This window comes from Ursus arctos, unplaced genomic scaffold (assembly GCF_023065955.2).
Source record: "Ursus arctos isolate Adak ecotype North America unplaced genomic scaffold, UrsArc2.0 scaffold_4, whole genome shotgun sequence".
NCBI lineage: Eukaryota > Metazoa > Chordata > Mammalia > Carnivora > Ursidae > Ursus > Ursus arctos.
In genome coordinates, this window is record NW_026623056.1 from 12,119,882 (window position 1) to 12,146,128 (window position 26,247).

General features: G+C 38.9%; 1 protein-coding gene across 4 annotated transcripts in view; it reads right to left on the reverse strand.

Moving 5' to 3' along the window:
* Window positions 1-18,232: 18,232 nt before the first annotated feature.
* ZMAT3 (zinc finger matrin-type 3) overlaps window positions 18,233-26,247 on the reverse strand; it is a 32,632-nt gene continuing 24,617 nt past the window's right edge. For 3 of the 4 annotated variants that reach the window (XM_026498367.4, XM_048215122.2, XM_057306665.1), the window contains exon 6: window positions 18,233-25,673. In XM_026498367.4, coding sequence (XP_026354152.2) covers window positions 25,462-25,673 — 212 coding nt within the window. In that variant the 3' untranslated portion in view covers window positions 18,233-25,461. The remainder of the gene's footprint in view (window positions 25,674-26,247) is intronic. The other variant, XM_026498386.4, reaches the window with a different exon arrangement.

Here is a 26,247-nt window from a genome sequence, read left to right on the forward strand (position 1 = left end):
AATCCAAAATCATCTCAGAAAAGTGAAAGAATAGACAGAAATAACCCCTGATATTTTTCCAAAAGTAAAGTAGAGGGGTGAAAGGGGTTGTAATTACAAAATGGTAAGAAATATGAGGCGTCATTGTCAGTGACACTTTCCTGCAAAGCAGGGCTGCCATTTAAGAGGCAGAGGAATAATGGAAGGCGTCAATAACACCGTGGTGCCTAGAAATTTTCTTTAGATAGACCTCTGGGGTCTAGAAAGAGGCACAACTTCTCAAGAAGGCTAAGTCTCATCTAAAATAGTACTTCAAAACACAAAGTAGCTAACACACTGGTTTTTCAAGACTTAACAAGGGCAGATATAAAATCTGTAGATTTGGGGGACATACACCCCAAATGCAGAAGAACCAACTGAGTGATGTGGGGTCACAGATTCTTGGGAAAAGTTTTAGAGATACAGACACTGATTCTGCTCAACATGCCTCCGTACCCTTTGACTGAAATTTTCCAGTGTCCAGAAGGGTACTAGCAAGGCAGTCTTACATTTTTAAAAGCTAATTTAAAATAATTTTTTTTCTTTTTACATCAGGCTGGAATCTGCCACCGTATAACTTACATCTACTAAACCTAGGACTTCTGCAATAATGAGAGTAAGTGTCCGTGACAGGTCTTGGACCTGTCTATCTCATGATAGTTACCAGTCCCTCTACAAGCCTGCTTTTCTCCAAACCAGTTACGGTTCCCTTTGAAACTCAGATGGCATGGTTTCTAGAGCTCTCAAAAACCCTAGAGGCTATGTTTTGACATCAAGTTTCAGTGTGCTTAAGAATACCTGAAATGCTTGTTAAAGATGAAGACTGCCAGTCTCCCAACCCCCCGCCACGTTCTAATGCAGTCAGGATATCTGGGGTGGGCCCTCAACCAGAATGTGTAGGTCTCCCTTCCTGATGCAGGTAGCCTAAGGCCACACTTGAGAACGTGCACTAGCATATCGTTGCCACATTAAAGTATGATACCACAGACTGGACATGGTACTCCAAACCCCCTCCTACTAATTCAGGGTCCAGTGAGACCGTTGCCTTCTCTGATCTCAACACACATGTTTATTTCCAAAGCCTCACCTCTTTTGGATAAAATAGTTTGCCAATTCTGTCCTTTGAGAATATAACTGCAAGGCACATTAACTTTGCTATCTAACTGAGTATGCTTTATGTATGACCCAAGTCAGAATGATGAAAGTTGTATATTATGATGGGAGCAGACATAATTCAAAAGCAACCTTTCAAGTCCTGACTCTGGTCCTGCTTGACAGGGAAAAATCCTGACAGCCTAGGAATATTCTTACACACTGATCTCTTTCTAGTAGAAATTTTTCTTTACTACTATTATAGTTTTAGAAAGTTATTTACTATTTTAAAAGTTAATCATTTTATATGCCTGTTCTTACTTTTGATCAGAGAAAACCCTGTCAATATTCTTCATAACCCCCCAATGTCACAAGTTCTGTTGAAAATTACAAGATCCTCTTCTGGGAAAAACAAAGGACAGAACAGACTATTTTCAAATGGCAAGAGATACAGTCTCCTACCCAGCAGAATAGTGAAGTGGAAAGTAGAGTCAGGAGCTAGGTATGAAGCACTGTCCAGGCCAGATATCTGATATGCCCAACAGGGGTGAGGCCCCCCCATGAGCAAGGACAACTGTCCATATCAGATTCAGGTTTGTTGACCAGAATAGAGACTTTTCCTGTCTCTGATATAAGCGGAGAAACTTTGGAAGAAACTGGTTCAAGAGCAAGGCTGGTTCAGACACTCCAAAATAATGTTTATGGAAATAAGATGGAAGATACCGATTATCAACTTCCATAAAATAGTTCATAGAGGTCCCACGTACCCATCAAGAAGTTTCTCCAATGGTTACAATTTATACAACTATAGTATAATATCAAAATTAAGAAATTAACATCGGTACAAGCCACAGATATTACTCAGATTTCACCTGGGTTTTTTTTTTCCTTTTAAAAATACCTGAATTTTGGGGGTTCCTGGGTGGCTCAGCAGTTAAGCATCTGCCGTCGGCCCAGGGTGTGATCCCAGGGTCCTGGGATCGAGCCCCACATCAGGCTCCCTGCTCTGCTGGGAGTCTGCTTCTTCCTCTCCCACTCCCCCTGCTTGTGTTCCCTCTCTCACTGGCTGTCTCTCTTTCTGTCAAATAAATAAATAAAATCTTTAAAAAAAAAAAAAAACCTGAATTTTTGGGGGGTGCCTGGGTGGCTCAGTCAGTTAAGCACCTGTCTTCAGCTCAGGTCATGATCCTGAGGTCCTGGGATCAAGACCCAAGTTGGGCTCTCTGCTCTCCCTCTGCCCTGCCCCCGCCCCTCCCCTTAATGTTCTCTCTCTCTCAAAAAATTAAATAAAATCTTTAATAAATAAATAAACCTGCATTTTTTTGAGTTTTTATTCAAATTCCAATTCATTGACATACAGTGTAATATTAGTTTCAGGTATACAGTATAGTGATTCAACACTTCCATACATTACCCAGTACTCATCACAACAAGTGTATGATTTCACCTGTTTTATATGCACTCATTTGTATGTGTTTCTGTGTATGTGTGTGTAATTTTATGTAATTTATCATATATAGAGAGTCATGTAATATTATATCATGATACATTATCATATTATACCGTAAGATCATATCATGATTATATTATCAAGCTTTAAATCTCCTAAATATGGTGATTTATTCTTTATACTACCACGTTTTTGGTAAAGTTACTGAATTAGCATTGTAATGATGCTCAACCTCACTATTAATCAAAGAAAACCTATTTAAAGTCCTCCTTTTTCCCCATTAAATCAGCAAAGTTTTCAACTGATAGTATTTAACTTCAGAGCATAGTAAGTCAGGCATTCTCTCTTAGGAGAATGCTGCTCTTAGAAGTCAAATAAGTACAAATCAGTACAACTGTGTACCAAGGACCTTTTAATGTTTCATACCCTCTCTTCTAGCAACTACACTTCCAGAAATATACATTAAGAAAATAGTTAGAAAATCAGGCACTTATTATGAAAAAAGTGTGCTTACTTAGTGTTACCCAAATGAGTGAAAAATTGAAAATAGCCTAAATATTTTTAAAAATAAGAGATTAATTTAATAAATTGAGACCCATCAAAACAATGCTATATTATACAGCAATTAAAAGTGGCATTTTTCAGGCAGTACAGCCTACAGAGAATCCCTACAATAAAATGTTAAGTAGAAATAGCAGCTAGAGTTCATAGCTCACGTGTGTGTGTGTGTGTGTGTGTGTGTAGATTTATTTGCAAAGCTCTGAACTTCTTCTGGGAAGATGGAGTAAGTGTACCTTTCCCTATTCCTTCTGCTCAGTACAACTAAAAGCTTGGAACATTTTATGAAAAACAAACATAAGAACAATCAGAAAGGTGGAGAAAAGAAAGCAGAACAGCTAGGGATCCCAAGACCCAAGGAATAATATGGTCATAAGTTTTCTGGATTTTCTGTTTACCTCACATATCTCAGACTTGCAGCTAAGGAAGCCAGGTGCCAAGTAAACACCAACAAATGCAGATTTTTTAAAAGCCTAATGTCTTGCTAAAAGACTAAGAAAGGGGGAGGCAAGCAAGATAGAAAACTTTTACAATAACTGCTCTACTCCATCCAAACACCACAGAAAAACACTGTTGTCCCCACCTTACCTATGACAACAAAGGCTGAGTAGGAAGCCCAGCCTTCCCTTCACCAGACACCCCAATACCCCTGCCAGAGTTGTGTCCAAGAAGGTCAAATAAAAGCCTTTAATTTCATCCCCATCAACCAGTAATGAGCCTCCCTCCAGCAGTGTCAGGAGAGATCCCATGGGAGCCTGGACTTTCCCCACCCTCCCCACTGGTGGTGTCAGAGGAGGCCTACAGATGAGGCAGGATCTTCACCACTGCCCTGGAGAATGAAAGTGACAGAGGAAAGAATCAATGAAATAGAAAAAAATATAGCAATAGAAATTATCAAATCTGAACAATCAAAAATAAATAGATTTTTAAAGAAATGAACATAACCTCAGAGACATGTGGGACTATACAAAGAACTCAAACAATTGTATTACCAGAATTGTAAAAAGAGGAGAAAGAAGATGGGGCTGAAAAAGGACTTAAGGAGGTAATGGCTGAAAACTTCCCAAATTTAGCAAAGACATAAACCTTCTGCTTCAAGAAGTGTTAAAATCCTAAAGAGGAAAATTCAAAGAAATCCACACCAAGACACAGCATGTCAAATTTCTCAAAAAAAAAAAAAAAAAAAAAACACCAAACTTTTGAAAGCAGTAAGAGAAAAAATGCACGTTATCTATAGGAGCAAACAATTTGGATGACAGTGTATTTTTCATCAGAAACCTTGGAGACCAGAGGAAGTGACATAACAAATGTTGAAAGAAAGAACTGTCAACCCAAAATCCTATACCCAGCAAAAATAACCTGTATGAAGGAAAAGAAAATCGGGTCATTCCCAGGTGAAAGAAAACTAAGAGAACGTGTCACCAGCAGACCTACCCTAAATGAACAGCTAAAGGAAGTTCTTGAAACAAAAAGGAAATGATAAAAAATCAGGATATTGGAATATCAGGAGAAAAGGAAAAACACAAGAACCAAAAATATGGGTAAATATGATAGACTCCTTCTGCTCTTCATTTTCTAAATTATGTTAGAGGGTTGAAGCGAATATTATAACACTATCTGTTGTGGTTCTAAATGTATAGAAGGAAACCATCAAGACAATTACAAATGGTGGAGGGTAAAAGAACATAACAGTGGGTAAGGTTTCTATACTTTGCTTGAACGAGTAAAAAGACAACACCAGTAACCTGTGGTAACTAAGGTGTATATAATGTAAGACCTAAAGCAACCGCCATAAAGGTTATATAATGCAGATGGTACCAAAACACTATATATAAATCAAATTCAAATCTAAACGACGTTTAAGTAACCCACAGGAAGGTAGGAAAAGGAAAACAGAGAAATGAAAAGCAGAGAAAATAACAGAAAACAAAATAAAATGGAAGATGTAAGCCCTACCATTCCAATAATTACATTTAATGGAGCTGGCCTACATACAACAATTAAAAGACAAAGATTGACAGAGTGGATTAAAAATCATCACCTACCTATATGTTGTCGACAAGAAACTCACTTTATTTTTTTTTAATAATGATTTTTTGTTATATTATGTTAGTCACCATACAGTACATCCCCGGTTTCCGATGTAAGGCTCGATGATTCATTAGTTGCGTATAACACCCAGTGCACCATGCAATACGTGCCCTCCTTACTACCCATCACCGGTCTATCCCATTCCCCCACCCGCCTCCCCTCTGAAGTCCTCAGTTTGTTTCTCATAGTCCATAGTCTCTCATGAGAAACTCACTTTAAATATAGCAATATAAGCATGTTGAAAGTAAAAGGATGGAAAAAATTTACCATGAAAATACTCATCAAAGAAAAGCAGTAGTAGCTGTACGAATATCAGATAAAGACAACTTTGGAACAAAGAAACATACTAGAGACAGAGAGGCATTATATAATGATAAAGGGGTCAATCTACCAAGAAGATACAGCTGTCCTAAATATAGATACACCAAACGATAAAGCTGCAAAAACTGATCCAACTGAGAAGAGAAACAAACAAATCCACAATCACAGATAGAGATCTCAACACTCCTCTCTCAGTAATTACTAGAACAACTAGAGAGAAAATCAGCAAGGATTTGGAACTCAAAAACACATTGATCAACGTGATCTGAATCAACATGTATCAATTATTCCACTCAATAACAGAATACACATTCCTTTCATGTTCCCATGGAACATATATCAAGATAGACCATATTCCAGCCATAAAACAAAACTCAGCAAATTTTTAAAAACTGAAATCAGGGGTGCCTGGGTGGCACAGTCGCTTAAGTGCCAACTCTTCCTTTCGGCTCAGGTCGTGATTTCAGGACCATGAGATCAAGCCCCATGTCGAGCTCTGTGCTGGGCCTGGAGCCTGCTTGAGATTCTCCCTCTGCTCCTCCTGCTTGTGTGTGCTGTCTCCCTCTCCCTCTCTCTCTCTCTCAAAATAAATAAATAAATCTTTCGGAAAAAAAAGTGAAATCAGGCAGAGTTGTTCTTTGACCAGCGTTATCAAACTAGAAATCAACAATAGAAAAATAAGAAAATCTCCAAATTCTTGGACATTAACATATTCTTTACTCTTTAATAATTCATGAGTCAAAGAGGAAGTCTCAAGTGAAATACATGGAGAGAGAGAGAGAGATTAAACTGACTGAAGAATACAAAAACACCAATTCAATAGGATGTTTATTGCAGCATTATTTACAATAGCCAAATTATGGAAGCAGCCCAAGTGTCCATCAACAGATGAATGGATAAAAAAGATGTGGTATATGGATATATATACAATGGAATATTATTCATCCATGAAAAAGAATGAAATCTTGCCATTTGCAATGACATAGATGGAGCTAGAGAGTACAATGCTAAGCAAAAAGAGACAGAGAAATACAAATACCATACGATTTCACTCATATGTGGAATTTAAGAAACAAATGAGCAAAGGGAAAGAGAGAGAGAGAGAAACCAAGAAACAGACTCTTCACTCTAGAGAACAAACTGATGGTTACCAGAGCAGAGGTGGTAGGTGGGGGGGTGAAATGGGTGATGGGCATGAAGGCGTGCACTTGCTATGATGAGCACTGGGTGTTGTATGGAAGTGTCGAATCACTACATCGTACACCTGAAACTAATATTACACTGTATGTTAACTAACTGGAATTAAAAACTTTTAAAAATTGACAAACCTCTAACAAGACTGACAAAAATTAAAGAGAAGACACAAGTTACCAATATCAAGAATAAAAATGGAGCTATCACTACAGACTCTACAGTCAGCAAAAGGATAAGAAGGAAATACTATGAATGTCTCTACACACGTAACAAACATTGACAACTAAGACAATGAAAACCATATCCTCAAAAACACAAACTTTTCCAACTCACCCAAAGTATCAATATAGTGCCAGTCTACTCATTTTACTAATCCCAACAATGGGTTGAAGCATTAAAGCAATGCCTTCTTTTTATTTATTTTCTTACCTTTTTTTAAAGATTTTATTTATTTATTTGACACACAGAGAGAGAGCACAAGCAGGGGGATCATCAGGCGAGGCAGAGGGAGAAGCTGACTCCCCACTGAGCAGGGAGCCCAATACGGGCTCCATCCCAGGACCCTGGGATCATGACCTGAGCCCACGGCAGATGCTTAACCAACTGAGCCCCCAAGACACCTCTATTTTCTTATCTTTTAAAACAAAACATAAACATTCCCTCTAAACCATTGTAGGCCTCCCTCCATCAGGTTCACCTTACGTACGTGTTCAAAATGCAGACTCCTGGACTCAAGCCCTGGTTTACTTGATCCATATCATGGAGGGTGGGGCTAAAGAACAAACGCTCAGGCTTCTACTGCACCCTGAAGCTTGAGAACTACAGTCTCCATCCCAAGAAGCCTCCAAGGCCAAAGAGCCCTCTGGTTGTTTTTAGAATGTTGCCTTTTTTTAAGTTTTTCATTTTAATTCCAGTATAGCTAACATACAGTGTTACATTAGTTTCAGGTGCAGGATATCGTGATTGCATATATCAGCTGGTGCTCATCAGGACAAGTGCGCTCCTTAATTCCCTTCACCTGTTTCACCCAACACCTCACCCCCTCCTTGGTAGCCATCCATTTGTTCTCTATAATTAAGAGTCTGTTTCTTGGTTTATCTCTCTCCCCCTCTTCCCCTCTCTCCCTCTCCCCCTCTCCCCTGCTCTCCCTCTCTCACTCTCTACTCTCCCCGCCCCCTCCTTCTCTTTCCCTTTGCCCATTTGTTTTGTTTCTTAAATTCCACATACAAGTGAAACCATAAGGTATTTGTCTTTCTCTGACTGACTCTTTTCACTGGCATTATAACTCTCTAGCTCCATCCATGCTGTTGCAAATGGTGAGATTTCATGGCTGAATAATATTCCATTGTAGATATATACCACATCTTCTTTATCCATTCATCTATTGATGGACACTTGGCCTGCTTCCGTAATCCGGCTATTGTAAATAATACTGCAGTAAACATAGGGGATAAACATAGGAGTGCATATATCCCTTTGAATTAGTGTTTTTTGTATTCTTTGGGTAAATATCCAGTAGTGTGATTGCTGGATCATAAGGTAACTCTATTTTTAACTTTTTGAGGAACCTCCATACTGTTTTCCACAGGGGCTGCACCAGTTTGCATTCCCACCAACAGTGTAAGAGGGTTCCTTTTCTCCACATCCTCACCAACACTTGTTTCTTATGTTTTTGGTTTTAGCCATTCTGACAGGTGTGAGGTGATACCTCATTGTAGTTTTGATTTGTATTTCCCTGATGATGAGTGGTGTTGAACATCTTTTCATGTGTCTGTTGATGAACATAGATGTGAAACATCCTCAACAAAATACTAGCAAACCAAATCCAACAACATTAAAAAACATTCCCCATGATCAAGTGGGATTTATTCCTGGGATGCAAGGACGGTTCAATATTCTCAAATCAATCAACGTGATACATCACATCAATAAGAGAAAGGATAAAAACCATACGATTATTTCAATAGATGCAGAAAAAATATTTGACAAAGTACAACATCCATTCCTGATAAAAACTCTCAACGAAGTAGGGTTAGAGGGAACTTACCTCAATATGATAAAGGCCTTATATGAAAAATCCACAGCTAACATCATCCCCAATGGGGGAACACTGAGAGCTTTTCCCCTAAGGTCAGGAACAAGGCAAGGATGTCCACTCTCACCACTTCTATTCAACATAGTACTGGAAGTCCTAGCCACAGCAGTCAGACAACATAAAGAAATAAAAGGCATCCAAACTCGTAAGGAAGAAGTAAAATTTCCACTATTTGCAAATGACATGATACTCTATATAGAAAGCCCTAAAGTCTCCAAATACACTAATAATGAAGCAGCAGAAAGAGAAATTGAGAAAACAATCCTATTTACAATTGTACAAAAAAAGTACCTAGGAATACACTTAAAAAAGATGTGAAAGACCTGTACTCTGAAAACCATAGAACACTGATGAAAGATATTGACGATGACATAGAATGTTGCCTTTTAGTCCTCCTTCTTGTTCTCTCTTTTGTGACATCGCGTGAGTGAAAGGTGATTACCCCACTGAAGGGCTTTTAGGCTTCTCAATAAGGTAAGGATGATATAACACTACGACAGATAAGTGTTTCCCAAAAATAAATGGGGAAAAAACAGCCATAATAGGGAAATCAGAAAACGCCATTTCCCTTTCCCACATTTTCTTTTCCATTACTTTACCCACATACGCATCCACACGTGGGTTTGTTTACTTCAGTTTAAGCTCCAGGTTAAATTGGTAAAATCTCATAAGTTTGAGTATTACATCCCCCACCAGGTCCCCAACCTACCATGGCCCCACACAACTATATTCCTGCCTGTGTTGTGGTAAATCGGTTGTGTGTCCCCACAGGATGGTGATGAGATGGTGGAAAGATTCCCACAGACACCAAGGATATTAAGTCTCTTTAATGGCAGCAGATACGAAAACCTCAAAGAGGGTCGTATAAAGCAGGCAACAGCACAATTAGAAGCAAAACTTCCCAGGTCTCCACCACATTCCATGGGGGGGTGCACGGCTGTGGCTAAGCCACCCTCCCAGGGATGAGAATTTGCTAGGTATGGGACGTCTTTTCCATTCTCATGGAGATCTGATGCCTCTGTTCTGGAAATCACCCAGCCTATGTCAGACTACAAAACACCCCCAAATCCTTCCTCAGTATTTACAGCAATGCTGGGAAAAGCAAAGGTCCTTTCCCCAGAAGCAAGCTCCTGCCAGACTGAGGCTGCCAAACAGTCTGAGGTGCATTCCTGTAACTATCATTTCCGAAACATACCAGAGCCTCGAGTACTGTGCTTTCTGGAAGTGCTACAGGGAAAACCAACAAAAGAGGAATGATGCCATTTGGTAAAAGTAGTTTAGTTGCCAAATAGTTGGCAATGCGCTAAGAGACAGGCAAAGTGTTACTGGCGGTTCAGGAACTTTTGCAAAATAAGACAAAGACCAATTTATTCTTCCTGCTTCTTTTTTTTTTTCACCCTAGTCAAATTCAAACAGGGTCACTGCCTTCTACAGTCATGTTAGCTGGCCTTGTCTCCTGTTTCACTGAGAAAATGCAGGCCAACAGACATAAACCATCTCAGCTTTCTTTTCCCCATGTATTTATTTTCTACACTAGCTTCCCTTAAGAAGTGATAAGATATAGCGGTCAAGAGCATGAACTCTGAAACCAGACTAGCTGGCACCTGACTTACCCACCAACTGTGTGATCTTGGGCAGTTACTCAACCTCTCTATGCCTCTATTTTCTAATCTGAAAAATGGAGACAATAATTATACATACACGTTTCTTAGACAGTCCTTGGAAGAAAGGCTAACACTTACTAAGTATTTTGAAAGCCCTGTGCAGCCCTACCGAACAGAGGCTGGCCCACAGTAGTACATGTCCGTGTTTGCCATCGTTATTCCCACCTCAGAGAATGAAGGATCCTTCTTCTTTGGAGGTGGGCTGATGCCATTCTCATCTCCAACAAGAGCTGCCCCATGAGTGTCTTCTTCCCATTTGCAGATCTCTTCCTCTCCCTCAGCTCCCTCTCCTTGGCCTTTAAAGATGCGTAGTGGAGAAGGGTCCACAGAGGAAGCTAAACTGAAGCCGGCCTTGAAGACCAAGTAGGAATCTGCTTCATGAAATGGAGGGTAGCAGGAAATGGGTGGGGGGCAGCAAGGGTGGGTGTCCTGCAGAGGAAACCGCGCCAGCCACGAGCCTGGCTACCGCCCGCCCTGCTTGAAGAGTCAGTGGCTCAAGGCGCTCATGGTGTTGGACGCAGGCCACGAGCTCCTCAAGGTGTCTCTAAGGCAGGGTCACAACCGCCAATGCCTACAGAGCCAGGAAGGCGACTGAGGGAGTCAAGTAAGCTGGGTTAGGAAATTTCGGAATGGAGGAGGTCTTAGCCTCGGTTCCCACCTAAAAGCAGAGCCTGCAACAGGGGCCCAAGTGGGGAGCATTTATTTTAGGAGATGTTCCCATGGAATGAGAGTGAGGAATCAGGCAGAGTGAAAGAAGGAGAGAAAGCCGTTATTGTTGCGGAAACAGGCTTTTGTCCACCAGGGTATGGAGCTATGTAGAATTACGACGTAATTCTTGAAGAGCTATGTAGAATTACGACGTAGAACGCACCTCGGCCTTACCCACCTGTGACACAAAAGTGGAGCACATCGATCAACTAGCTCTTGATCCTTTACACTCAAAGGTTGCCCACAGGGCATTAACACTTTCACACGTACAGGTTTGCACCTGTACCACAAAGATTAGTGACCTCCTTCCTGCCTCCCAGATCGCAGCAGAAGGGAAGTTGTAAGGCAGCCTCTTACTTAGCCACGTGCTGGTCTAGCCGTGAGTTCATTCACCCAGGATACAGCCTGAAAACCTCCTCTACACGCAGGTACCCAGGGGGCTCAGGCGGTTAAGCGTCTGCCTTCAGCTCAGGTCATGATCCCAGGGTCCTGGGATTGAGCCCCGTCTTGGGCTCCCTGCTCAGTGGGGAGTCTGCTTTTCTAGCCCTCTCTGCTCATTCTCCGTGTGTGTGTGTGTGTGTGTGTGTGTGTGTGTGTCTCAAATAAATAAATATGATGCTTTTTAAAAAGTTTAAAAACATTTAAAAAAAATTTTTTTAAACATACTCTGGAGAATTAAGACAACCAACGTTGAAGAGTTCATTGCTGTGTCAAAATTATATTTGAAAAGATACGTCCTGTTCTAAATGGACAAAACTGTAGGGCCACAGGCTTTCCTGGGGGTGAGAGAGGTGCCTCTCTTTTTGCTTCCGAACTCCCTGTTCTCTAGAGCCAGAGGCTCATCTCACCAGCAGCCTGGCGGATTTTCATTTGCTGAGCGTGAGACTGTTCTTCCTCTGCTCCCTTCTTCCACCTCTGCAGGAGGACTGATGAATTTAGTTCTGTAGGGATTCTCTCTGACTGCTGACAGGCTAGCACCCCGCCAATGGGTTTGTGTTTCCAGCAGGGGCCGTAGGAAAGAGTCATTTTGTTCTGTGGCTGGGGGCTGCCAGAATGACTGTTGCCTGATGCCACTGAGCATTCCATCAACGTACCCTCCTGCCAAGTCCCTCTTAGTGGACCAAAGAAAGGGAATGAGCAGCTTCAGATTTCTTTGCATGTGATCACCATTTTATCACTTGGTAGCTGGCAAGCAAAACAGGATTTCATCTCTGGGCTCAAGGACGTTGCAAAGTCACTATCAGGAGAACGGGAGCCTGGGCCAGCTTTCAGGACATATCTTTATGCTCCCTCCTAACTGCCCTATTGCAGGTGCTTGCCACTTTGGAATTCATGGGCTGATGGGCCAAAGAACAAAAGCCAAGCATGTGAAGAAGGGGCATATTTCCAAGTAAAAGCTTGCCATAACATCATTTTGCTTAAAAACTCACTGGGTAGCCAGCGCCAAAAATTTCAATTCTATTATAGAATTAAATCAAAGCCTTCTTAAAGCAGAGACCACAAAGCGGCAGTCTAGCACTGAATCTGTCTCGCAGATATGTTTTGTTTGGCCCCAACGTGTTTTAGAGGAAATAGAATTACCAAGAGACCAAGGTCAAGCAACTTAACATAAAAATTTGGATTTCTGTCCATCTTGGCCAGCATTATTGTATAAGGTTAAATAAGAAGCACTATAATAAGCATTATAAGTAGAGGGCATAGCAATTCTTCTCCATAAAGTGTAAAACAACATACTTAGAAATACATAGAAAAAGGTTTGGAAGGATAAGCATTATGCTAATAATACCCATTACCTCTAGGAAATAGAAAGTGGAATTGGGAAAATGGGGAGTTTAAGGAGTATTTCCCCTTTACAAAAGTGTTGAATATTAGACAGCAAAAATGTATGTATGTATCCTTATGTGATTGTACATGAATTTAAGTAACGGAAAAGAAGAATTTCCTGTCTCTGAGAAAGTTCCTTCAGGTCACATAAATATACTTAGAAATCCAGTTGTGACTTAAGAGCTCTGTTGTACGACTTATTCACTAAAATGCAGAGTGATGGGATAGATGAATAATTAGCCCCAAGCCTCCCCAGGAATTTTCCCAGTTTTGACTATAATGATATACTGTTGGGCAGAAAAGCTCATACCACTAACCAACAAGGCGCTGAGTTCTCTTCCTTCGGGAAGCAGTCGCTCTGTGAGCTCCCTGACCATGCCCTGTCGGGTGAGTGGAGGCCAGCTTCTCTCTGCAGGTGTCCCAGGCTGGAGTTTGAGAGACGGGTGCCGCAGGGCTTCTCTGGGCACAAAGCAGAGGGGTTCACCATCTTGCAGGGTGTTCTTTCTCCTTCCTAACAGGTTCTTCTGGCTTTCTGATAAACTGCACTGATATCCCATGCAAAATTTCAAGGTTCCCTTAGGTGGAAAGGAAATTTTCCAACAAATATTAAGAGAAATAATATTAATAAAGTGCTTTCTAGGAGATTATCTGATACACAGTTAGTGCCTTCCAAGTGTTTGTTAAGTAAATTAAACTCTGTCGACTAAAAACGAATTGTACTTAAAATAGGATGAAGCATTTGTTCTAGTGTTTTGATAATTTCCTGGATTAGAAGTTCCATTACAGTCTCTACCTGCCTGCCATAGCCCATTATGGGTAAAACTCGCCTTTCTGGAGTGGTATCCCAGCAAAAGCCAAGCGACACATATAATGCAGTCAACAGTTGTATTGGTCCAAGCAGTCATTCGAAATCTTGGCTACATATTAGAATCGTCTAAGGAGCTTTTAAAAATCCCTGGAGACCTGGGCACACCCTAGAGCAATCAAGTCAGAACCTCTGGGGGTATGACCCAGGCATAAGGTTGTTTTGCTTTTTTTTTTTTTTTTAACTTCCCAGGTGATTCCAATGTGCCACTGCTCAGGTTCAGCTTGAGACCAATTGCTCAAACTTCAATATACCTATGAACACCTTACATAAAGGAAGGCCTTACTAAAGATAAGGTCTAATTCAGTAGGTCTGGAGTGGGGCCTGGGGTGGTGCATTTCTAACGAGCTCCGAGATGATGTAGCAAGGATTTGGTTTCTGGAGCCTTTCATACAGATGCCTAGGGAGATATGTAAAAAACATTCACTGAGGTATTGTGTGTAATAAGGAAACATTGAAAGCCACCTAAATGTCCATCAACAGGAGGATGAATTAATTATGGTATATGCAGACAATGGAACATTATACAGCACTTAAAATGGATAGATTATGGCTCCATGTATCATCATAGATAAATCTCAAAATGTTGAGATAAAAGAAAAATACAAAGGCATTTGCACATTATGATGCCATTTATATTAGTTTTGAAAGCATAAACAGCACTATGTATTGTTTATGGATACATACGGTATTAATATAATAATATACATGAAAACAATAAATACCAGATTCAAGAGTGTAGTTTATCTGGGGAGGGAGAAAGATTAGAACTGGGGAGAGGTACACAGTGCGCTTCAGCAGAAACCATGTTTATTTCTCCTAAAAATAATAGCACGTAGCAAAATGCTAGGATTTGATGGTGCTGGGAGCCTTGTGGTGAGCACCTGTATGTCTATTTCTATCATCTTCTATACTTTGCATCTTTGAAATAATTTCTAACTTTTTAAAAGCTTTTAATTTGTGTATACCTGTGTTCAGAGCAACATTATTCACAATAGCCAAGAGGTGAAGCAGCCCAAATGTCCATCGACAGATGAATGAATAAACAAAACGTGGTAGGTACATACGCTGGAATATCACTCAGCCTGAAAAGGAAGAGTTCATATGCTACCATATGAACCTTGGAGATATTATGCTAAATAAAATACTGCAGTCACAAGAGGACAAATGCTGTGCGATCCCACTCGTATGGGGTACCCAGAGCGATCAGACTCATAGAGAAAGTAGAATGATGGTTGCCATGGGGCTGGAGAGAGGGAGAAATGGGTGTTCTTGTTTAATGGGTTATGGGGTTTCAGTGTGAGAAGATGAAAAGAGTTCTGGAAATGGTTGGTGGTGACAATGCCCAACAGTGCAAATATACTTAATGCCACTAAACTGCAGACTTGAAAATGGTTAAAATGATAAAGTTTACATTATGTACATTTCGCCACAATTTTCTAAAGTTTTCAGTTTAAAAAAAAAATCGAGGAGGACCAATCAGAGAAGAACCAAAGATATTTTGGAAATCATATGCGGGAATACCATACATTCAAAAAGAATAAGGCCCAGGTGTGCTGGTATGGAATGATTGCTAAGGCACACTGGTCAACAGAAAAACTCAAGTGTGTACGCAATGCCACCCTTCCTATTGCACAGAATACCTCTGGAAAACACCTAAGAAACTGGAAACTGCCATCACTTCCGGGAGGAAATCAGGGGAGCATGAGTTCAGAGGTGAGCTCAGGACCTAGCTATTCAAAAAACTCAACTGATTTTTAAAGATCAATTCTCTAAGTCACCCACACTACTGAGAGAGATGAAAAGAAGTAACAGGAATTCACACTTAATACCCCAATTCTGAATAACTGGAAAGTTAAGTGGCATGCCCAGGAGCACACGGGTGACAGAACTGGCCCCAGTTATCCAAGGGCACACTTTTTCTAAATGTTTGAGATATTTAACAAAAGACTTAAAAATATGTCTACTTTTGTATTGCCAACTTATTGAAGCAGAAAACATTATGTTTTCCCCAAAATGAATTATGTTTGGGAAAACTTTTTGTATTTTGCATTTTGTAGTTTAGTTTTTATATTGTCAGCATCGTTTCCACATATATGGTAACATTTGCCCCTATACGTAATTTTTTATTTTTAACGATCTCCCTTGATAAGGGATTTTTCTAGTCCTTTGCTTGCAGGTTGAGGCTTTTGTTGACAATTACTCCTATTTAGTTTCCGTGTTTGCTGTTCACATACCCAACAGTGAGTGGATAATGGATTCTTCTACAGCAAAGCAGACATTTTTAAAAATCACACAAAAAAATCATACACATACACATATGTATGTATTCCGATCCCCAATCCACTGCTTTTCCCATTCTGCATACTTCAGTAGCCAACCATGTAAAACAATACACTCCTTGCTATCCTGAGACACGGTGTCTGCCTTGCTTTGTGCATTAAAAACTCCTCAACTGAGGGCTACAGAGGGGAGGGGGGTGGGGGAATGGGATAGGCCGGTGATGGGTAGTAAGGAGGGCATGTATTGCATGGTGCACTGGGTGTTATACACAACTAATGAATCATCGAGCCTTACATCGGAAACCGGGGATGTACTGTATGGTGACTAACATAATATAATAAAAAATCATTATAAAATTAAAAAAAAAAAAAAAAAAAAAACTCCTCTCCTCCACTAGGTGGTTTTTAGCCAAAGAGCCTGCTTCCGAGGTAGTGCACCAACCACATTCAAACTGCTGTAAGATTTAAAAAGTCCACATGGTGGCAGTAGATACCTTTGGTCAAAGTCCATAACCCAGTAAGCTATTTCTTAAAAAATAGGGATAGAGAAGAGCCTCTGGCATTAGCAAAGATTAAAAATTCAAGCTAGTATGAAAGACGTCTTGTTCCCATCTGGAAGGATGGCTGCCAGCCAAAGCATATTTGAAGCTCTAATTACATACTTAAAGACATCCAAAGTGCCAAGCAGATGTTACAGACTCCTAGGAGGAAGCCTATTTCTTCCAGTGGCAAACATACATCTGTTCCTTCGGACATACTTCATTACAGCACACATGCAACATACTTCCACGCACTTCCTCCTAATACACATTTCTCTCTCTGTCCATCTATCTCCGTTTCTCTTTCTCTTACACATAAGTACACATACGCATCTATACCATGGAGTGTATTTTTAGGTGATGGGAGCGGGGGGATGGCCAAGATTTGTAATCACATCCCTATTAAATAATTCTTAAAGTGCACGATGGTTGCCTGTCTTCATCTTTTTGTAAGTTCCCAAATTTCAAGTTTATGAATATCCCACAAAAAGGTATAAAACTTGGTGGGTTAAGACTCAACTCAGATGATAAATATCTTAAAACTCATCACAAAAAGATCTATTTCTGATCTCTTTACAATCTTATATTAATTTATAACAGACTGGGAAATTTCATTGATCTATTTCTGATCTCTTTACAATCTTATATTAATTTATAACAGACTGGGAAATTTCATCGCTAGTCTTTTACATACAGGCAATTTTAAAGGGTAACACCCAGTGATTGATCTTGAATAGATTTTCAGCAAATAAGCTTCAGAAATGCCTGAAGAAAGAAAAGCTGAAAAGCTTAGTGGTTTAAGACTCTGTTTTTTGATGCCCATTATCATAGCTTTCTTTTAAGCTAAAGATCTCTTAGCTTAAATGTGCTGCCTTGAGTGTTTTTACAACACACAGACAGATTCAATGTGATCTATTCACTTCATTCAGAAACATTTTTTTGTGCAGACACAAGAATTTTTCCCACGACAGTAAGTGTATGTGTCTCGCATCCTGATTAAACAAACCATAACAGCACCTTCCAGGCCTATAATCTACTTTTTAAAATGAGCATTTAAATTCAAAAGCATATTGCACTGAGTAAACCAGCGTTCTTAAATGACCAGAGCCCAATAACATATTGTATATATAAGCTAATTATAAGAGTATTTTTATATGTGAAACACCCAAAAGATTAATGGGTAGATGCCTTTTCATGTGTTTTTATTTTCAGAAGCAGCGATTATGGTCTCGCTAAGCCCAAAGAATTTGAAGGGAAGATAAATTTTAAAACATCTCGATAAAATTGAGAACTTGCTCCAGTCTCGGGCTAACTCCAGTGATGTAAGGAAGAAGTGTGAGCGGTTGGGTCAAGTCTACCGCGAGCCCAAGAGCTGACAATACTCTACACAAGTTCGAGAAGTCCATGGCGGATCATGTGCAGACTGATGAACGGTGAGCCTACAGCCATTGACCATCAGCACTGAAAATAACACATCAGTGCGGATGGTGTATCTTTTTCCCGTGATCTCCAACTCAGAACCAAACAATGTGCAGACAAGACTCAGAAACTGTTTTATTAAATTGAACACAAAATACCTGTTATAATAATGTCAAGCTTTTATCAGAAATCAGTACATAAGTGAGGATACACAGCCAAAATGAGCCATCAACATAAGCAGTGTAAATTTTAAATAACTTTTGGATTTCTATTTTCAATATGCTGAAGAAAATAAAACCAAAAAAGCAATTTCAATTTCACAATTCACAGTTGATTGGTTTTAATCCCATGACACTTTTGCCATTTTATAGCCCCAGAACGCAAACAGATTTCCAAACTGGTGACTGGCCCTTAGCCCCAACGGCTTACACAGATGTTAAACCCCTGTATGACATTTGGAAAAAATGTTTAGGAAACAACTCCAATCTCATACATTTCTGGCTGGCGGGTTTTAGCTATATCCTTTACTAGATTTTTTTCTAGTGAAACAGCAAAAGCGGTTTTAAAAGTTTGCCATGCCATTAAATGAAGGGTTCTAAAGTCTCCCTTGGTTGTTTTTTTTTTTTTATGATTTTATTCTCTAATTTAAAACAATAACTACACTAAAATGCAAGCTTAACAGTGGAAGCAAAATCAGTTTTGCTTCTAGATCTAGAGCATACATCCAAGACAGGCAGCGCACTGCCCTAGCAGATACATGGAATGCTCGAGAGCAGACTCTGACATGCTCTAGTAAGGCATTTCAAAGCAGACACACCATACCCAAACCAAATTATTACAGTCAGCTGAGGATACCACAAGGGGAACACCAATTAACACAGAATCAACATGAAATTCTTACAAAATGACACACGGATTTACAAAACCACAGAAAGGTGCTCAAGGACCAAAGGAAGGCAAAACAATGACCAGCCACTCTAAAAGAGTCTTGTTCCCGTAAATGCCGGATTTGCAGAGTAGAAATAAACTTCATATGTGCTTGGCCCTAGGATATCACTCATCCTGACACATGGGGTTACTTCTGCTTAAAAAAATATATCATGTAGAGAATATACATTGAATCAGTGATATAGAACATTTATTTTCACTAGTGAGGGGGTCCCTTAAGCACTTACATAGAAAAAGTTATGAGTAATTATGAAGATTTTTTAAATGCAAAAAGAAATCTGATAAAACCTGCATTATTAGTTGGTATTCAACAGTGAAGTGAGGTTTTTTAGCAATTACATTGGCTTAACGAGGAACAGGACCATGAAAAAAAATCTTTAAGTCCAAAGAATCGTGAAATGCCTAAAAACGAAAGTCCTAATTAGTAAAAAATACATACTTTCGGTCCCCAAAGGAATGTTCAGTTATCTTGGAAGCCATGATGCTTATCACACAAGCACAAGAATATGAATCAGGAAGAGTGAGGTTTCAATTCTGACTTATCCATTGAATCTTCATGACCTGGAGCAAGTCACTTAAATTCTTCAGATTTTGTCCGCAAAAAATTGGCATAAAAATAAAGGCATATGTCAAAAAAAAATGTTTTTTCTAAACAGTACTAGAGTAAAGCTAAAGATGGTTACTAAGGCTCACAATTTCAACAACTCATTGTACAGTACAGTCATTTTTGATCCTGCTAATTATGGCTAGAGGAAGCATGGGCAATGACAACCTCAGGCAAGTCAAAGGCTTTAGATAAGTTAATGGTTTCAACTTTCCAAACTACGAAATCTGTTCTTCTCGAGTTAACACAGCTAATCATCTATGGGTTTGACTCTTTCCACCTCTCTACGTTCTGGTAGAGCAGGTGAAAGTAATGTCAGAGACGTGGTTTCATGGAGAAAAGCAGCAATAGAATGAAGTGAGGTATAAGCTGATTTAATAAACCCCAATCCATAATTTACAGTTATTTTAAAGAAGCTGCATAGTTCAGCAAAAATACATCACAGAAGAGGGAGTAAGAAAAAAATTCTTATGGAACTTTAAAAGGTGTGACAACTAAGCATTTAAAACGATGAACACCAGAAAACTTGAAGTTGGAAAGGAATGGTCTTCCTTCACGCTAAGCACATATAAAAACAGAAACGAGAAGGCTAAAGTCCACAAGAGAAAACAATGTATGTTATTTGGTTCCACTTATCAACTTCATACACCACTTTTTAAAAGATGGTACTATTTAAACAAATAATAAATTCTAGTTAATGACACCTATGCTGAAGTGTTTAAGGGAATTGTATTGTCTGAAATTTATACTGAAATATGTATTTTTTAAAACTCCATGGATGGATGGATAGAGGGACAAGACAGATATGCGATAACACAAGCCTAGTAAAGTGTTGACGGTAGAATTTACTGGTGGATACATTGTAAAAAAATTTTTGACTCCAATGTATGTTTAAAATTTTTCATAACAAAATTTGAAAAAAATGTTACCATTTCTCCAATAAAATTAATTTAGCAGTGTGTTTTAAAGACTCCGGCAATTTAGAATTGTAAATTAACTGAAGTCGGAATTTTCGACTAAGGCCTCAAACCCAATTTCTGAAGATCCTTTCTTTAACACAGGGATGAACTAACACAATTAGTAAGTATTGTGGACAAGACAGTCTCTTCTTCACAAACCTCATTTGCAAATAAATTATTCTCTCCTCTCTACAGAATAGACAAGTTTTGAAAAGACCACTGCAATAAAGTTTTTCCAAATATCAAGCCCTTCCCAATCCACCACACTACTATTCACTAAATAGAAATGCAACACAGATCAAGGTGAAAAATAATCTATGACTATTGTTGGCCTGGGACAACTGGATTTATTTTCAGGGAGTATGGTTCCTGATCAATAATGTTAACAGTTTTACTCAGTATCAAATTGAAATCGCATTAAGCCAAAAAAAAATGCAGAATGCAGAATTTACACAGACCTTTGCTATTCCAAGCTTCTGTTTTATGAATTGTAATTAATGGCAATGATTCTATCATCTCTTCTCTCTGTGAATGCTAAAACTTGCTAAAGGCACTCATATTCTGGGCTTAATGGAGACAGGGTCACGTGGGACCATAAGCCAGTATTTTTTTTGGTAGCTACCCAGAAAGGGAGTTTACAAATGACCCTCCCATTCATAATGGGAAGAAAAAGTCAAACAGCTTCAGTAGAAACATCATATGAGAAGCTATTTACACAGCTATTTGTCCATTCGGCTAGACTGCTAGTTACAGCTCATGATGATAGAGGTCTAAAGCCAAGGGTGGGGGGGGGGGGGCGGGGGAAGCAACAACAAAACATTATTATGTACGAAACTCCTGAACAATAATTTGGCTGGTAAAAAAAAAAAATAGTTGGTAAGGTGAAATCGTTTTTAAGCATTTGTTCAAAAGCCTGCATTAAACTTTTGCCTATATTGACAAAATACTTCTATTTCTAAAGAAGTTCTATTCTCTTATATATGCCTCACCAAGTTCTTTAGAGAGCACTTTCAGCCTACATTCCAATATTAAGGAAACAAAACAGATTCCAAATACACTATCGCTAGGCCTCTCTGTAGAGGATACCAGGCCCAACAATTACATGCCTCCCCTGACACAAGCAAGACTCATTTTACACAGGTCACTGGACAGTCCTCAAACTGTTGTTGCTCATGGTCCCAGCCAACTCAGAAGTCAAGGAATCATAAATCCCACTGCTAATTCTTAGAATCTATCTACAGAGGAAGATTTAAGCAAATATATATATATATGTTTATATATAAACATGAAATATATATTTATCCCATTCCCCTCATTGAAAGTGTAGACAGGTAGCTATAAGCAAGCATATCAGTTCTGTAAAAAAGGTGGAAGGAAGATCTCATGCTTCCCTTCAGCTGTGTAAGTCAGAGGAACATAAGGATGGTCTCAGACAGCCATGATTCTTCAATCTCAGAGTTTCAAAAAATCCTAAATGGTTTTCTAAGTTAACCAACTCATTAGAAGGGGAAACAATGAGGAAGAGCTGGAGAGGGAACTTTTTCTATATGAATGGTATAAAACATTATTCATCTTGCAGAATTCAGTGCAATAAGAGACAAGCAGACAAATTAATAAAAACGTGCACATATTTACAAGTTGCAGTACATGATACAAAGACGAGACCAACAAAGTATTTTCTGTTCAGTGTGGAGTCAAAAGCAGTTACATGGCCCACTCCATTTTGCAGCTTAACTTTTTGAAAAAAACACTTCAAAGGCAATAAGCAGTCCAATCTTTTAATTGGAACACGGAATTTTTCTTTACAACTTCTTGCCCTCGATATCTTAAGAAGAGTTTCTAAGTGTTATCTTCTAACATTGACTTTGACAACTTACCAAAGATATTCACAGAGAAAAGAGACTTTGATGCTATGATTTCTTCTTGCGGACGATTACTGAAATCTATTGACTTGGCTAAAGGTCTTCTGTTGTTTAGGCCTCTGTCCATCCTTGTACACAGCATATAAAAAGATACTAACATGACCCTTGGGCAGCCCGGGGTGCGGATTCTAGAGCACATTACAAAGCAGGACTGGACTTCACAAAAGGAAACCAACGGAGATCACGTATCACTGACTGTGGTAGTAACAATGTCCTCCTTCGACAGGGAAAAAACACTGTCTAATAGGAATGCATGAAGATGAGAAACTGTACCATGCAGAGATATATTTATTTAGGTATTTCCTTTCTGACAACTTCTGTCACCTTTGTTTCACCTATGGAACACAGGAGAATATTGCAAGGTAACAAGCCCAAAACAACCCACTGTCATAGAGATTTGCAATTTTTTTTTCTGATGTGTATGTAATCCCTATAAATGATCATGGAAGTTATCAGCTTCCTACCGTTTGGAAGTTCTCAACTTCCTACAGTTTGGAAATTAAGGAGCAAACCGAGTAATTGTAGGCAATATGGTTATCTAAAGTGTCATATAAACAAACACATAGCTCTTTTTTAGTGCAAAGAAATACAGCAAGTAAGAAATAACACTATAAATCTAACTTTTTTCTTTAAAGAAAATGCGTTTATGCATTCATAACATCCATTAAGGGCACTGGGAGACTGGAAACCTGAATATGCAAGGCCAGGAAAAACATCAAGGCCTTTAAGTCCACTGCTTTTTGTATATATGTAACGAAATTGTTAAGTGGGGAGAGTGCGGGAAATCCCTCAATTTTACTCGCAAAGGAAAAACTGAAAGTGGATAAATGCCACTTTTACAAACTGTAAATTCTTATCCACAATCTCTTACTATTACCTGAAATAAGGATCCAATGAAATCTTCTCTACGGTATCACATAAATATATATGTATGTGTGTATGTATGTACATATACATACATACACACACACACAGACATACAGAGCAAGGGGGAAAAATAAGATTTTTAAATAATTATAGAACCAAGTGGCCAGCACTGTAATATTAAAATCTACTCAAAAATTATACTTAGCAGCAAGATGAGTTACGTACTGACCATTAAAATAAGCTCTAAGTTGCCCTAATCAATTGTATAAAAGGATTAGTATACTCAGAGTCACAGGTCTAGATAGAATCTCAATAATGTTATTTCATTCTCCTGTTTCTGGGAGGAAAAAAAAAAATGTACTAAACAATTCTATTTTTCAAAAAATCACCTCTTCAACAGAAGAGCAACTTGGTACTGTACCAGTGGTTATCCCAAAACTGAATTTTAAATATGGATCTAGATTGCTCAAAAACTGCTCATTAGGATTAAAGGAAAGGAATGATGGTTATAATTTCCTTCTCCCCATCTCTTTGCCTATAGAATTCTCAAGGAAAAATAGGAGTTTTATTTTTAATTCGTAATAAAAGCAATCAAATGTGAATTGACCATAGTGCAAAGATACTGCTCATTCTAAACTCCCTGGTGAATGTGGCCTTTCAAAACAAGTATGGATGAGCACCAGTCTTATCCATGTAAATATAGTAAGTAGATAAAATACAACTAATTAAAGTTCATAGGGTACTCCATTAGTTTATCTAGCCATACACTAGAGCTTCTTATTTTAAAAACCAAATAATAATAATAGTAATAATAATAATAATAATAATACTGTCACCATTATCAGATACCAAAGTAATCCATAATGTATTTCTATGACCTTTAAAGAAGCTGAATTATAAAGAAGGAAACCAAAGTTCATGTATTTAACTACTGGAAAGGATGATACTAAAATTTGGTTAACTTTTTTTTTTTAACTCCTCTCTATCTATGAAACAGTAAGGTAGTAGTATTTTTCAGGGCAGCCAACCAACTGGCAAGACAGGAAAGAATGTAAGTAAACATGATAAAAAAGGATCAGTTTACCAAAAAAGTCTGCCAAAAAAAATATCAAGAGATCTGAACTTACTATCGAGACCATCATATAAGTACATTATTATCAATGAATAACTCTAAATTGAAAAATCAAACACATCTTTACATTTCCCGAAACCATCTGAAAAATATTTTTTAAAAAAATAGCATATCTATCTTAAATGCATTGGATATTGGAACAGGGGCGGGGGGGGGGGGGGGGCTTGGAAAGCCCACAACATAGCTGGGGCATAAAAATGAGCTTATTAAACAAGCTAATTCAATGGGGGGAGGGGGGAGGAAGCGGGGAGGAAGGAAGAAGGCGGCATTTAAATGCGTGAAATCCACAAGTGGAAATGAAATTTCACCGTTTGGAAGTCTACAAGCACACTGAAAGTGTATGAATCCAAGAAAATCTGCATTTCAATCAGTAAGGGGAAGACAAGGGGAAAACATGTCCTGGGTAAGACCTTAATGCAGTTTGTAATCGTATATCCTACTGGCAAGGCATTGTGTTGAGGTGGTTCCAAAGAAACCCTGGGAAACCAAAATCTCTGCTTACCTGTTTTTACCATAATTATCTGAAGTAAGAACTCAATGACATTCTTTACTTAACAGTACATAAAACTAAAACTGCAAAAGAAAGTGAACTTTTTAAATAGTTAAAGCTCTAAGTGATCAGGCTACTGGTTGACCAGAATTTGGTCAAGATAAAAAGGTATTTCTCGTGGGGTAGGTAGGTCACATGCTCTAAGTAGCTCAACACAACTGACCTGAAAACGCATCATGACCTAAGAAGCACATTAGTTTCTTTCCCCGGTCTTGACATCTCATGGTACCACTGCAGGTTACACGTATTAACATTAAGCAGAGGAATGTACTCAGGTCAGAAGGACCACGAAAGCAGGGCACGCGGACAGAAGGCAAACAAGAGGCAGGAGAAGCTGCTATATCCGAATACAACGACCACTATACATATCCCAGGTTCTCCATCTCACTTCTGTACCGCTGTTCAGACACCTTGCTTTTATGCTGCTTGCTCTCTAAATGCTGCCGGAACTCCATCTCTTCGCCTGCCCCCACATTACACATGGAGCAGTAAAACTGACCGCTTGGGGTAACACACATGGCCAGGTCACGTGGAATTCTCTGCCGAGAGCGGGGATTGAAGTAAGGACCTGCTAAAGCAAGAGATAAAAATGCTGTCTCCACTTCAAAACAGTCACTAAACAAATGACGACAGTCTCATCGATGATCACCGTAATTTGTCATGGTAAGCTCAAATTATAAAATTCACTGACTCTCAGCTTTCAATGAGTGCAAAATTAATAGATTCTTTTTAAATTACAATTTTATACTCGTTCCATCTAAGAAGCAAAAATGATTCTTCCAGCTAGTGTCAGAAAAGTTACTGTAGAGCCAAGCCCAGGCTCCAAATGACAATGCCTCTCAAAAGTAAATAATATTTTAAGAATTGTTTAACTTCCCGACATGATAAGAAAAGTTTCATAATTATGCTAACTCTTTAATCCAAAAATTCTACTTCTAAGAATTATCCTAAGAAAACACTGAGAACTTTTGCATGGAGATTTATCAACAAGGACATTATTTCATCAGTGTGCACACAAGTTTTAATGGGAGGATGTGGGAAAAGGAGAGATCAGATAGATGATTTGAAAAATTATGGTAATGAATGCAACCGAAAACCATGCAGTCCCTGTAAGTAATGGAAACTCTGGATTTTCTTTGATTACA